Source organism: Neomonachus schauinslandi, chromosome 5, assembly GCF_002201575.2.
Source record: "Neomonachus schauinslandi chromosome 5, ASM220157v2, whole genome shotgun sequence".
Classification (NCBI taxonomy): Eukaryota; Metazoa; Chordata; class Mammalia; order Carnivora; family Phocidae; genus Neomonachus; species Neomonachus schauinslandi.
Window position 1 is genome coordinate 3,540,120 of NC_058407.1, and position 14,566 is coordinate 3,554,685.

At 58.9% G+C, this 14,566-nt stretch overlaps 1 protein-coding gene across 5 annotated transcripts in view; it reads right to left on the bottom strand.

Annotated features, from left to right (window-relative positions):
• Nucleotides 1-14,566, bottom strand: part of GRAMD4 (GRAM domain containing 4) — a 70,389-nt gene that overhangs the window by 40,724 nt on the left and 15,099 nt on the right. For all 5 annotated transcript variants that reach the window (XM_021687819.2, XM_021687816.2, XM_021687815.2 and 2 more), the window contains exons 2-3: nt 11,292-11,502; nt 7,733-7,853 (exon numbers count right to left, since the gene is read on the bottom strand). In XM_021687819.2, the coding sequence (XP_021543494.1) occupies nt 7,733-7,853; nt 11,292-11,453 (283 nt within the window). In that variant the 5' untranslated portion in view covers nt 11,454-11,502. The remainder of the gene's footprint in view (nt 1-7,732; nt 7,854-11,291; nt 11,503-14,566) is intronic.

The window sequence follows — 14,566 nt, forward strand, 5'->3', positions numbered from 1 at the left end:
ATAAGGCAGCAGTGACCTTCATCTTCACACAAGAATCTAGCTCCGGAGAGGAAATGAAATGCGGATAAGGAAGAGTCCCCTCTCAGGCCTGGGAAGTTGGGGCAACCCCACAGCACAGGACAACCCATCTCGGCCAGTTGGGCCTCATGCACACCGACAAGGGTCTCGGCAGGAGGGGACGGCCAGCAGGCGGCAGAGGATGGCCCTGTACACACGGAGCTCAGGTGTGCCACCTGTAAGTGGGGATCACATCCTCACAGCGCAGGGAGCCGGTGAGGTGTTCAGGGGGTGGATGCAGAGCAGCAATGAGACAGGTCCCAGAACTCAGCCCAGCTCCTGACTTAACACTTGCCATGGAGTTCAGTTCTGTCATCTTCCAAAGGGCCTGTCAAAAGACACTGCCAGACCCCGGACACGGAGGCATCTAACACACAGGCAGGCGTGTGCCAGCTTCCTCCCCGACTTCACCCCTCACCCCAAGATGCCTGCAGCCCTGGGAGCACGCCCGGCGCGGGCAGGATGCAGGGGTCTCTCCCCTGAAGTGTGAGCTGGGCAGGCGGGGTGCTCGGCAGGCGCTAGGGCGACACAGCCTGGGGTGGTGAGCTGGCCTCTCGAGGCTCAACATCCACAATTATCCCCCACATCCTCAATTATCCATGTGAATAATTAAAGGGCACATTCTCACCCGGCAAAGGAAGGGATCTAGAAATTTGGAATTCTGGCCCACCCAGTGGGTCGTTCAAGCCATTTTCTTTGGGGCCAATTCCACTTCTTCCGAAATAAAGCTCATCTGATCTGCATATCCAGTCTCACCTCTGTTACCTGTCTTCACCTTCTGCTTAACATCAGCGAACTACAGCAGGAGCAGAGCCAAACAAATGAGTAGCCAGACCCCCAGATGGACATCTGCAGGCCGAGATCACCCTGCCACCCGCAGGCCTCGAATGGCCGCCTCACCTCATCTGGACACCTGCCCCCCAGCAGCAGGCCGCGGGCAGCTCCCCGGGCCCTCCTGTTTGTAGGTGACTTTGTGGGTGAGAAAGCTCTTCCTCACCCTGAATCACCCATACTGGCTGCTCAGAAACTTCCCTTCACTCCAGGGCCCTCCTGCTAAGTCTAGGCATTCAGAGCTCCTGCAGGCCACCGGAGTGGATTGCTCGCCTCCCTGGCCAGCCTCTCTGGGAAACCCTCTCACGCGGGTAGCAGAGAGCTACACTGACCCGCCGCGTATCAGGGCAGGAAGGGGAGCTTGCCGCAGCATGGGGGCTCAGGAGCAAGGGGCACCCTCTCCCCGAGAATGTTCTGCAAGAGCTCCTACCTCTGCCGTCCGCCGGGAACCCACATGCGCCTGGCGCCGGGTAGGTGTCGGTGGCCCAGTGAGGACGGTCCCTACCCCAAGGGCTCAAGACCCCGGAGTGTGGCCCCCTGGGAGAGCACGCTCTGGCATGTCCAGGGAGGAATCCACGGGCCTTCACCTCAACACGGGAAGAAGAAACCGCCCGGCAACACAGAAACTGCACTCAGGTAAGGGTGCCTCAGGCTCAGCCTGGCCACTGGGATGCCCCCAGACCCAAGGCCCCATAAGCCTTTCCTCCAAGATCCAAATTACACACCAAGTCACTTCCGGGGAGAGCCTGTGTGTGCTGCTCACAGTGTTGGACAACCTCCTTTCCCAGGGCCCGCACCCAGCAGGAGACAGAGAAATGCACAGAAACGGGAACAGTGCGCGTGAGCTCAGAAAGCAGCAGCTGCTAAATGAAAATGTATGATGCTTTTAACTCGTTTATGGGCCTCTTTAACAGATTCGGGCTCCTGCCTCCCGTCACGAGCCAGAACGCACTTCCATCTCACGTTGCCCGTCCCACGTCATTCCTCACGGGGACATTTGTACTGCTCAATATTTCATGGTGAAGCGAGCCGCTGCACACTTGGGCTATTTCCTCCTCTCCACAAACAATAATCATCTCCTTTCAGAGAGAAAATACTACAGGTAATTAAATGGAACTTTAACACTGAGCACTTGGGCGTTCTGCAGATGGGGGCGCTGAGGGCTCGAAGGGGCGAACGTCCCCAGCCGGCCGCTCCCCGGTGGACAGCAAAGCTGCCCCCTGCCCACGTCAGCACCTCCCCTGCAGACCCGGAGCAGGCAGGGCGGCCACGCTGGCACATGGAGGCCAGGTCAACAGCACCCACAACAACTCTGGGTGTCAAGAACACTGTAGATCCTTTCCTACACGCTATGCTCCCCTGGCTACCAAGACGGATGCAGCAGTGGAGAAAGACAGGCTCTCCTGTGCCGCTCAGGATCTAAGAACAGGCCCAGCCCGGGTACCCACGGCGCAGTCCCGGGAGAACCACCTGTTACCATGTAAGTGGCTGGCGGCAATGGATGCACCGTCATAGGACGCCGGAGGGTTAAACCGTGCATGCAGGATCCACATGGCACACAGGACATGGAACACGTCGAAGGACCATCTGGAGGGACCTCCGGGAGGCAATGTAAGTGTGGAGAAAGTGAGAGCAGGACAAGATTTATCTAAGGGGGAAGGTAAGAACAAACGTACATATTTGCTTCTACGAAAGAGTCAGGGAAGGATAAACTGCAAAATCAAAAGACACCTGGTTGTCCAGAGAGAAGGAACGAAGATGTACAGTAAGACAAACTCCATTTCTCTGAATATACCCTGACTTTGCACGTAAATAGTTTTAGGGGCACCTGGGTGGCTCAGTCGGTTGAACATTTGACTTCAGCTCAGGTCATGATCCTGAGATCCCTGGGATCGAGCCCCATGTCGGGCACCCTGCTCAACGGGGGGCCTGCTTCTCCCTCTCCCTCTGCCCCACCCCCTTGCTCATGCGTGCACTCTCTCTCTCTCAAATAAAAATTTGAAAAAAAAATTAAAAAAAGGAAAGAACTCTTTACAATACGTGTCAATAAGACGAAATGACATCGTGCACCTCCTGACGGATGCACTGAGGCTATAGAATCACTCCTGTGATGCTCCTTACCTGATCTCCCCATGGGGACATCAGACACACCCAAACCGAGGGACCTGCACTCTTGGAGAATGTCAACATCCCTGCTCGGTGACAGGAGCCTGAGGACACAGGACACCTGCGCGTAACGTGTGACCGGGGACCTTCTGGTAGAAATTCCAGGACATGACTGCATGTGTTGCAGTCTCAGGTTAGATAACTGTCTGGCATCCCCATTCATTCCAGAGAGTGATACCTGGACTGTTAGGTGAGAGAATATGCTCGCTTCTCAGGAAATACACAGAAGCAATTGGAGCCCAAGGGACATTGTGTCCACAGAGACCACAAACAGGGTCAGAAAACAAAACACATAGGTGGACAGAAGGAAGGATACAAGACCGACAGGCAAACAAACATGGTAAGATGCTATCTTTGGGAACACTCTAGCTGAAAACTAGCTTTGCATTCTTCTTGGCACCTTCCTGTGAATCTGAAATTGGGTCAAAAGAAAAAGTGAACCGGAAACAGAAGTGATCTCTCAAGATCTCAAGCGACAAGAAACACACGCAGCAAGTCTGTGTTGAGTTGGTGATGTAGCCGCGAAGGGGAAAATGCACAGTCGCGTCACCGTACGACCCTCGTGGGATCGGTTCCCCCGAGCGCAGAGGAACCAGCAAACACAGCGGGGCCGTGCGGGGACCGCATCCCAAGGCCGCTGCGTGTGTGACCTGGGGATAAAACAAACAAGGCCTTGCCCATGTCGCTCGCGAGAACCAGGATGGGCAGCAGCAGAGACGCAGAGAACAGTCTGATGAGGTCAGGTGAAGCCCTCGGGGTTTGAGAGCAGGGGGCTCGAAGAGAAAACGCACGCCGTTGCTCACAGCAGCCACACGAGGGCCCGCTGCCCACAGACAGACACAGTGTGGCCCGTCCGCACAGCGGAAGGAAGGAGATGCTCACATCTGCCATGAGCTGATGAACCCGGAGGACACTGTGCTCCGTGAGGCCAACCCAACACAAAAACACAAATACCATAAGGTTCCACTTACACGAGGCCCCTGGAGGAGTAAGATTCACGGAGACAGATGGTGGCGCCAGGGGAGGGGGACCTGTGGTTTCACAGGAACAGGGTTTCAGCTTCATGAGCAGCCACATGGTGGTGATGGCGTCACAACACCATGAACGGGTCAACACCACTGAAGGGCACACACCAAAATGGTTAAGATGGCAAGTTTTAGATCATCTGTATACTTTATCATTATTAAAAAAAAAACAAAACCCAAAAACCCCATGGTCTTGGACGTGAATTCAAACTATCTGAATGAGGGGCGCCCGGGTGGCTCAGTCGTTAAGCGTCTGCCTTTGGCTCAGGTCATGATCCCGGGGTCCTGGGATCGAGTCCCACATCGGGCTCCCTGCTCGGCGGGAAGCCTGCTTCTCCCTCTCCCACTCCCCCTGCTTGTGTTCCTGCTCTCGCTATCTCTCTCTCTGTCAAATAAATAAATAAATAATCTTTAAAAAAAAAAAAAATCCAAACTATCTGAATGAACTCGGGATGCCCCACCTCTGCCCACTGGAAAGGTCTAGAAACACTGACAGCAGTGAGTACCCCCAGAATCCTTATTTACCTTCTAAAAACCACTTTCGACCAACAGGAGCCAGGGGAAATGGCTGATTCCAGGACAGGGGCAGGAAATGTTTAAGAGGAGCCTGGGCGGAGGGGGACCTGGGTGGCTCAGTTGGTTGAGCACTGGACTCCTGATTTCGGCTCAGGTCATGATCTCAGGGTCCTGCGATGCAGCCCTGCATCGGGCTCCGCACTCAACGGGGAGTCTGCTTGGGATTCTCTCCCTTTGCCCCTCCCCCACCTCCACATGCACGCTCTCTCTCTCCCCAATAAATAAATCTTAAAAAAAAAAAAAAAAAAAAAGGAAGAAGAGCCCAGAGTGTCTTGTCACACCAGAAAGCAAGGGATTGCTCACAGAGGACTGGCTCATGTTGAAGGGACTCAGAAGCAAACTGGAGGAGGCCCCCGCCGCCCAGAAGTGGGTCTACCTGAGCACCAAGGGGGCAGTGGCCACAGCGACTAAGACACATCAGCTATGTTCAAGGCCACGATCTCATGATGACACCAAAAAGCTCAGCACCCTCACTGGTCACCTTTGGAGGATGCTGAGTAGGGAATCGGCTCCTGATTTTGGAAACCGGACAATAAAGGGAAAAATTCAAGCCTGTATCCTGCCTCTGCTCTAGGAGTCATCCCTCGAGCAACCAAGTAGTTAGGTTTTCAGAAACAGGTCAGTGAGCAAATGGAGGGGTGGGAAATTACCGTTCTGTAACCTCCAGCGGGATGACGGATCGAAGCCACGTGACCACGGACAGACACCACCGCAGGGAAGCCACCACCGAGGGAGTCCTCCCAGAGAGTGCTCCGTGGGGAGCCCACGGGGTCGCCCCGAACAAGGTCCGGGGTGGAGTTGCCCCCAGAGCAGGCCTGGTTTCCTCCACAAAGAGCAAGGGACGCAGAGAACCAGCACCAGCCACTCAACGTGGGGCCTTGGGGCCTACTCCAGGAGTTGCAAAAAAAAGGAGACAATTGGGGAAATCTGAGCTCGGGCTGGAGGTCTGAAGATTAGAAAGGACAACTTGATGTTTTCAGCTGTGATATCAGACGCGTGGCGTTCATTTTTAAAACACCACGAGCTGCCAGCTGAAAAGTACAGATGAAGGACAGGAGGCTGGCAGGACTGGCTTCCCAAGCCGGGGTGGTGGGGGCCACCTGCCCGCCGCCGGCTGCCTCTTGCTGAAGCTGAACGTGAGCATGTGAGATACTCTGCTTCTATATCTGCTTGAAATGTTCCACAGTTTAAAAAAATGCCCGTCACTGCCACTTGGTTGCACCTTACGCTTCTACAACATGAGCTGACCAAAAGTAAACGAGATGCTCCTTTGGCAAAACACCGAGGACAGACCATGAGGACGGACCAAGGACACCAGCCGCGCAGCGCCTTGGGGGGGTGGATGCAGAAAGGGTCGGCCCAGAGAGGCGTCCCTGTGGGTCCCAGCCATCCTGCCTGCCCAGCTGCCTGGTCAGTAGGTGCATCCCACCTGCCCCGCCTCTGCCAGGTAACCCCTGCTCCCGTGGGCCTGCTGCTCCGCTCCCCGGCTGGGGCTCCCCAGTCAGACATGGACGGCACTTGGCTCTGCTGCTTCATCAAGCCCCCGTGAAACCACCTGTATTTGGCCACTTGATCCACAAAGGCAACTGCACGAGGCTCCACCAGCCGATGCCTGGGGCAGGGTCTGTCCATCTCTGTCCGGACTGGCCAGGGAACCAGTGGGGCAGCCTGCCCCTCCGTTCACGCAGAGCCTCCCTGCGGGACCTCAGCACAGGCCAAGGTCACAGGCACCAAGTCACCAGGACCTAATCAGGCGGGCCCATCACCGCCCGTAGCCCCGGGCTGACCCAGCCTGGCCCTGCCTGTCTGAGCCGCCCAGCGACGACCTTGGACTTGAGGGGAGACCGAGTCGTTCCGCAGCACTGTCCTCAGAACCATGGGTGCTCCAGCCCAGCTGGAAGAGGGAAGACACCACACCTGCACACACACAGTCGACGATCTTGTACACACGTACGTGCACACACACTTGTGCCGAGGGAGCGTGGACAGGCTAGAGGAATTCTGAGGGAAGGCAGGGCTGCAGCCCCCGGGTGGCAGGACACTGTGCAGAAATGCCGGGACAGCCAGGTCCCCTGCTTCCAGGAGAAGAAGGCAGGGCCAGCCCCCAAGGCTCCCCACCACGGCACAGACACCCGCTGTCATGTGCAGGCGAGGGGCCCCACGTAGCTGCAGAGCTGGGGGGCCCACGGCTGGAGCCCCGAAAACCCCCAGTGTGTGGACGAGGGGGGCGGCGCCCGTAGGGACATGGAGGGAGTGGTGTCTGTGGGCCAGCAGACGCAAGGGAAGGAAAGCAGGGGGGGGACCTGCCTGCGGGCCCTTCCTCCTGGCCCGGCAGCTCCGGGCCGGCTCTGGGCTCACGGGGCCAGGAGGCTGCTTCTCTCTTCCTGTGTCATCCCAGCAGCTCTGCTCTGGCCCTGGTGTCAGTCGTGGAAGCTCCATATGGCACAGTAGGGCATGTGCGCGGGCGCCACGGCAATCTGCCTGCTCTAAACCCCCTCCCAGCCGGGGGGCTGTCCCTGCGCGGGGGCCCTCACCCGAGCCCTGTGGCTCCGGTCTGGAGAGCAGGACAGAGGGTGGTGAGAGAGCCAAGGCAGGAGTCAGATGAGATCATCTCCACGAGGAGCTGGCAGACGCCCCCACAGCAGTCTCTCCCATTTGCACCCAAGAGGCCAAAACCACAGCGGCAGGGAATGGCCCACATACCAACGCGGACGGCCACCCAACGAGGAACCCCTCGGGCTCATCCTCCCTCCTTGATGCGAAACTAAACAGAACACGGTATGAAAGCCAACTGCCGGAAATGCAACACCCCAGATCCGTCAGAAGCAGCAAAATCCCTGCCTCCCTGGGACATCCTCCCTTACCCCAGAGTAAAGACCTGTAGCGCGCAGACAAGAGCGCTGGTCTTGGCGGAGCAGCACAGGGAGCTTCCGCTGGGGACGTCACACGGGGGGCCACACGTGTCCCCAGCACGAGCGAGCCCGGTGACAGCAGGCACGGGGCTTCACCAGCCCCAACACCCTGCTGCACGTCTGCAGGACTGCATTCTCCCCATCACCCCACCCAGGGGTACTCACGTAAGAAGTGTTTTTCCAATAAGGCGATTTCCAGGTGACCTTTGATCTCATTTAATCGATCAAACTCTGTCCGGTTAAAGTCCTGGACTCCTGCAGCCATGATGAGGGTCCCCGGACCAGCCTACAAGAGAAACACCAAGAGCTCAGAGGAGCCACCTCCAAGCACCCCGCTTCTCAGAGGCGAGCCCTGAGGACCCCTCCTCGGCAAGGGCTGGGCCAACAGAGCCCCTGCTGGGCAAGGAAGGTGTCGTTCTGCCGAAGCCTGCATCAGTTCACCTCGGCCTCACCTGCCGCTGGAAGGGACATCTCGGACAACGTGGACATCCCTGGAGCCCAGCGAGGTCAGCTTTTAGAAATGATTAAAAAAAATTAAAGCCAGAAGCGTGACGCTAAGCCTCTTGAGAGTCACGCCAGTCTCAGGCTGCGGAGGGAAGGCAACCATCCAAACCTGCGCTGGCCTCCCAGGAGGAGGGTGAGCCCAGCCGCAGGCCCTGTCCCCCTTGCAGCCCGGAGCTGGACTGACAGGACGCAAGGCGGCTGGGGAGGTCATGTCCGCAGGCCAGGCTGCGTAAATCTGAAGGAACGGTGGCTCCCTGACATGAGCAAACTCCAAACGGGGCCTGTCCTGTTGCGCAGAGGACTAAGTAAAACCACCGCCTAACGTCCGAGGGGTGCAGGGCAGGCTCCGGTTACCGCTGCCCGCTGCCGCTAGACCCATCCCCCCTGCGCACGAACTCATCCCTCCCCTGCCCGTCCCCCACCTTGACAACCAAGGCGGTGGCCACACGGCAGAGGGCGGAGACTGGCCAGGAAAAGCGGCTCTGCACGGACGTGGAAGCAGAACACTCAACCTCCGTTACAACTGCCAACTCCTCCCCGAAAGCGGGCAGGACGCCCCCCATTCACGGGGCCACGTCCGAATGCATGAGTCCAAGCCCTCGGAGGCTGTAATGCACATCAGTCTCTAGGACGCTGGAACGAAGTCCATCTGGAACTTGCCCCAGAGCATCAAGTATCCCCCCGCAGGGTCCCCCTGGATGGGGGTTCAGGGTTCTGGGTGCTCGGTGCTGAAGGCAGCTCTGAGCCAGAGCCCCGTGGACCACAGGGAGGAGAAGGGGCTGCTCCAGGGAGCTGACCAGCTGGCAGGGAGCACCGATGGGGATGGCGGGCCCCAGGGGCGGCACTCAGGAATTCTGAGGTATGAGCCCCTCAGGTCCCTTCAGCTGAGCAAACCCCCAAGGCCGCAGCATCACCACCATAAAGCCAGGGAAGTGGGCTGGGCCACTTCTTCCAGCTCCCTTAGAATGGTGGCCTCCAACTCCCCACCTCCTGGGCTCCCCTGCTGCCCCTCAGGGCAGGACCTCCTGCTCCTAGAAGAGTCTGCCCCTTGGCCCCCCGTGCACGGGGTCACTTGTCTGTCCCCAGCTCTAGGGCTCTGGTACCCTCCCCGTCACACCTCTCCTCACTGGCCTGTCACTGACCCACCCGGTCGGCCCTGGCCTCAGTCCCTGTCCTCATCTGCAGCGGCCCTCCCCCCCCAGCCACACCCTGAAGCTGGATATCACCCCAACTGCTGCACGCTCTCCCCACATATCCCACTGTCTTGGACCTCCTCAAGCCCGTCTGCCAGCCCAGGACCCCTCCCCTGCCCACGCCCTTCCCCTCCACCCCTGCGCCCACTCATCTCTGCCCAGGACCCAGAGACCAGCCAGGCACGAACCGACAGGTACTACAGGATTCTCTTGCAGGTTGCTGGGCCAGTCGGTCCACAGAGACGGGAAGTAGATGTGGGCGCCAGGGGCTGGGGGACGGTGTGGGGGTCAGTGTTTAATGGAGAAGGGGCTTCCGCTTGCGGTGAGGACGATGTTCTAGAGACAGATGGGGTGACGGTCGCACGACACTGTGAATGCACTTAATGCCCTGTGCACGTACCAGTGGCCAAAACGGTGAGTTTTAGCTATATTTCACCACAACAAACAAGAAATAAAGTAGAAAGAACCCAAAGCCTAAGCACAAAGATGACCAGCCTCCCTCAGAGGAACAGCCGGGAATCAGAGCCATGCTCTCCACCCACTGGGCCGGCAGAGCAGAAAGCTGTGGGGCGACACCCCGGGCCGTGGCAGGGTGGGCAGGCGACCTGGTAACAGCCACCAGGACAACAGACAGCACGGGCCCAGCACGCCCACCCCAGGGACGTGGGCCAGGGGAGAGGGTCCCGCAGTGGGGAGTGGTCAACGCATCGACGGCACATTCCAGCGCCACCACCACTCAGGCCTCCCTGCAGCCTCAGACCCGACCTCAGTGGGGCACGGGCCCGGCCCTGCAGACCCTCTGGACCTTCGGCCGCCATCCCCACACCGGGGGCTGCGCCCCAGGGCAAGCCAGGTCTCTACTGAGACAGCACCCACAGCAAAGTGGCTGCCGCGGAGTCCTAGAGGGATGGACAGACAGAGCATGGGGCCAGACGAGGCCACTGCAGGATCCCTGTCACACCCTGCAGTGAGCTCAGACCCCCACGTGGGGATTCACGCTCCTGAGAGGCCATGGCACACTCGGCCCAAGGACCACCACGGAGAGCCACGGCTCATGGTGCCCCAGGCTGCCGCCGGCCCGCGGCGCTCTGCAACACACCGTGCACTGGGAGACACCGTGCACTGGGAGACCCGGCCCCCACGGACCCCGAGGCTGGAGGACCAGCCCACCTACACCAGGGGACAGCGGCCAACACCTGATCAGGCAGCCTGGCTCCCAGGAGGCAGTGCCAGTAAATTATTCATTCCTGCCAGGAGCAAACGTGTAGTCCCCGTTCTAAGGCATTAATAATATAAGAAACCAGAGCAGGCGAGCGCTCACAGGCCACACCGGAGAAGAAAAGCTGGCTCGGGTGCTCAGAGAGGAAACCAACGGACCACCGACTTAGGTCATCCACACCAGGTAAGATGGCTCTGGGCTTCTTCACTGGCAAAGGGGAACCCTCGGGCAGCTGTGCCCACAATGGTGAGCCTTGCAATCACATCTGGCCAGAGAGCCTGCCCCGCCCCGGCCCCACTCCCAGCTGAAGAGGCACAAGCTTCCGGAAGACAGGGCTCACTCAAGCCCGGTTCCCGCCACAGCCACGCTGCCAGGCTGAGGTGCTCAATGGATATTTGGTGCCCCATTAAAGAGAGCCCTGCAGACCAGCCCACAGGGGCCAGCTCTGTCTCCACATGGCACGATGAGGGCCCAGCCCGGCCTCAGCCAGCTGCCGAGGGCTCTGTGCATGATTCCCCCGTGAGAAGTTTGCCAACCACCGAGGAAGCCAATGAGGAAGGAAAAGAAATCCAGTGGCTGGACAGACCCGTGGTAAAGGCAAGGCTCTCTGATCCTCGATCAGGGGGACGAGCACCTGCCAGTGAGGTCCAATGGGGAGCAAGACAAGGACAGAGGGGAAGCTGGACCAGGCAGGACAGGGCTCAGCTTGACCATCTGAGGATGGGGGATGGCCCCTCGCCCACCCGGGGCTGAGGCCAAACAGAGGAGGAGGACATTCCCGCTGCTGAGGCCCGCACGGCATACTCACAGGGTCCCTCAGCTCCTCACTGTCCCGGGTCAAGGTCCGAGGTATTTTCAGGGGCACTTCATCTCCACATTCGGTGTCTGAGGCATTTGGAGACTCTGCTAGATCGAGGAAGTCATCTCTCTTGTGACCTCTGAACCTGATTTTGTCCAGCCTCCTTAGCATGTTCAGCACTGAGCCCCTCTGCTTTACCTTAACATGACGGTCGGAGTCCCTGCAAGAGAAGAAAAGAAGAGGCTCAGTCACTCGGTCACTCACCTACTGGCCACCTGTCCCCATGGCACACCCACCCGCCCGAGCACATGGTTCTCCTACACACACTTTGGTCCTGTGGCTGAGCCCTGCCCTCAGGAAGTGGCCAGGCTGGCTTTTCAAGGAAAACTCGGGGCCCACTGGCTCCCACCTGGCACCCATCAGCCTGGGCCCCTCCATCACTCCCACTCGGCTGGCCAAGCTCCTGCCCCTGGCTCCACCAAAGTCACCTCCCCCCATGTGCCCCACAAGGCAGAAGGAAGCCAAGTCAGCAGGATCTTCCCGGCCATAAAGATGGCCAGCCTAGTGCACGGGGAGGCCAGAGAGCCTGGGGAAAGCTAGGGCGGAAAAGCTTCAAAGAAAAGGGGAGGGCGCCTGACCGCTCCTCAGAAGCGCCCTAAGAAGCCAGCCATCAAGGGCGCGGTCCAGGCTATAGCTACGCACACCGCTCAGACAGCAGCAAACGCCCAGAAACCGCTGGAATGCTCAGCATTAGGGTATCTCAGTAGATCCCTTCTGAGCCCAGCAGTGCCCTGGCTTCGTGTCCCCTGACTCGGCCTGGTCCCCCTCCCAGGGACACAACCCAGCCTGCTCTGTCTGCCCAAAGCACCTCCCTGCTCACCCGGCCAGCCCTCACTCAGCTTGCTAAGGTCCTGCTCAGAGAGGTCTTCCCACACACGGGCTGGTCAGGAGCCCAGCACTCGCCCGCCTGCTGGCCCGGCACAGCCCCAGACCACAGGCGCAGAAAGAAGGCTGCCTGCCTGCCCCCTCCAGCCCTCCATGCCACAAAGACCTGGCATGAGTCACGGGGGGGAGGACGTGTGGGAGCTCAAACACGAATGCTCAGCCAGAGATGGACATGTAGTGGGGTGCCCCACATCTCTGCACCAACCTGGCCAGGAGAGGCAAGCCGACCCCCCCAAGCCCCCGGGGCAGAGTATGAGTGGCTCGTCTGCACATCCAGCCAACCTCACTCCGAAGCCTACAGCAGAAGCCACAAACCGCAACCCGAGTCCCAGTCACATAGCCCCTGGGCCCAGGGCTGCAAGTCGGGGTCTCCCACAGGCCCCAGCCCCCCAACTTCTACAAGAGGCCCTGGGTCCCTGCAGGAGGGTGGGGACTCTGGACACAACAGGGCTCCAAGCCTTCTCTGCCGCTTACCACCTTTCTGGGCCTTGGCTTCCGCCTCTGAAGGAACACCACCAGTAAAGGGCAGTGTTCTGGAAGCTCCAGATGACGCACACCAGGAGCTGGACGCTGGCCCCAGTAAACACACGCGCATCTCCACGCAAGGCGGGCAGGGAGGGGGCTAAGCAGGATGGAATCCATCAACTCAGCCCTAACTGTCCCAGTTGGGATGTCTCAGGGAGAACCACAAAGTCAGGGAAAAGTACTTCCTGTTTGGCACTGTGCAGTCACAAAAACTCCCGAAGGACTCTTAAATCACGGCCCAGGGTGTCTGCCCACCCTGCGAGGGCCCTCTGCCCCCCTCAGCAAGTTTTCCTGCCCCGAGCAGTGATCCCAATAGTGGGGCTCCTAGGACTCCAGCCAGACGGACCAGAACCCGCTCTGGTCTACGAGAACAGAAGGGTGTGGGGCACGTGGAGGGAGGGGCTAGCAGGGGCTCCTGGGTCAGGTGAATCTCAGAGCTCGCTTGGAGCACTACAAGGTGGCCTGGGGTAGGCCTGGTGGCAAAAACGACAGGACACCCAATGCCCAATGCCCCCAGGACCCAGGAAAGCCCAGAAGTGCATGATGCCGAGGGGGGCTGTGGGGGGCTGGGGGGGCCTGGGGGGGCTGGGGTGGCTGTGTGGGGCTGTGGTGGGCCATGGGCAGTCTTGGGGGGCTGTGGGGGCCAGGATAGCCTCAGGGAGGCCAGGGTGGCCGTGGGCAGCCATGAGGGGCGGTGGGAGGCCAGGGCAGCAGGCTGCTTGCATGTGGGCGGGGGCGTGGGCCGGCCACCTGGAAAAACAGCTGCTGTGAGCTCCACATAGATGAAATAGATAAGAAAACTTGAAAAGAAAAGAAAAGAAACCTAAAGAAAAGAGGGCGCCTGGGTGGCTCAGTTGGTTAAGCGACTGCCTTCGGCTCAGGTCATGATCCTGGAGTCCCGGGATCGAGTCCCGCATCGGGCTCCCTGCTCGGCAGGGAGTCTGCTTCTCCCTCTGACCCTCCTCCCTCTCATGCTCTCTGTCTCTCATTCTCTCTCTCTCAAATAAATAAATAAAATCTTAAAAAAAAAAAAAAAACCTAAAGAAAAGAGAACTTTGTGCTGACCAAGTCCCCAGAGAGGGGGTAACAGTCTGTTTAAGAGAAATGACAAAAATAATCACAGCATGAAAGAGTAACAGTCAAGTGGACAGAAACAAACTTCCACTTGTTTTTTTATAGATTTATTTATTTATTTATTTATTTGAGAGGAGAGAGAGAGCATGCGCACAAACATGAGGCAGGGGTGGAGGGAGAGGGAGAAGCAGGCTCCCCGGTGAGCAGGGAGCCCGATGCGGGACTCGATCCCAGGACCCCCATGGCCTGAGCAGAAGGCAGACGCTCAACCGACCGAGCCACCCAGGCGCCCCCAAACTCCCACTTGTTAAAAACAAATGCAGTGCCAACAGGGTGTAGCCAACGTGGTCCACGAAGGACTACTCTCTTTGCTCTGAGACCGCTCCAGTACGTGGGCAAAAGCTACAGGACCCCGGGGCACAGACGGGCCAATTCCCTGAGCACAGGAATTCGCAGCCAGAGGAAATCTACCCACCACTCGAGCACAAACCTCCAGCTTCCCTAAAAAGGAAATACAAGCCAGTCCGCACTGCAGAAGGCAGCGTGAACGGTGAACGCAGACGCCCTCGGAGCCGGCGATTCTGCCTCTTGAGCGCGAACCCAACACGTGGGGAGTGTGTCGCCCCCACGGCGGGATAGGACCCAGCAGCACGGCGCATGGGCAGGCCACACCTACAAGGGCAGGCATGGCATGCTGAGCATCACGTGGACTCGCACAGGACCCCGGCCCGAGTGACAGA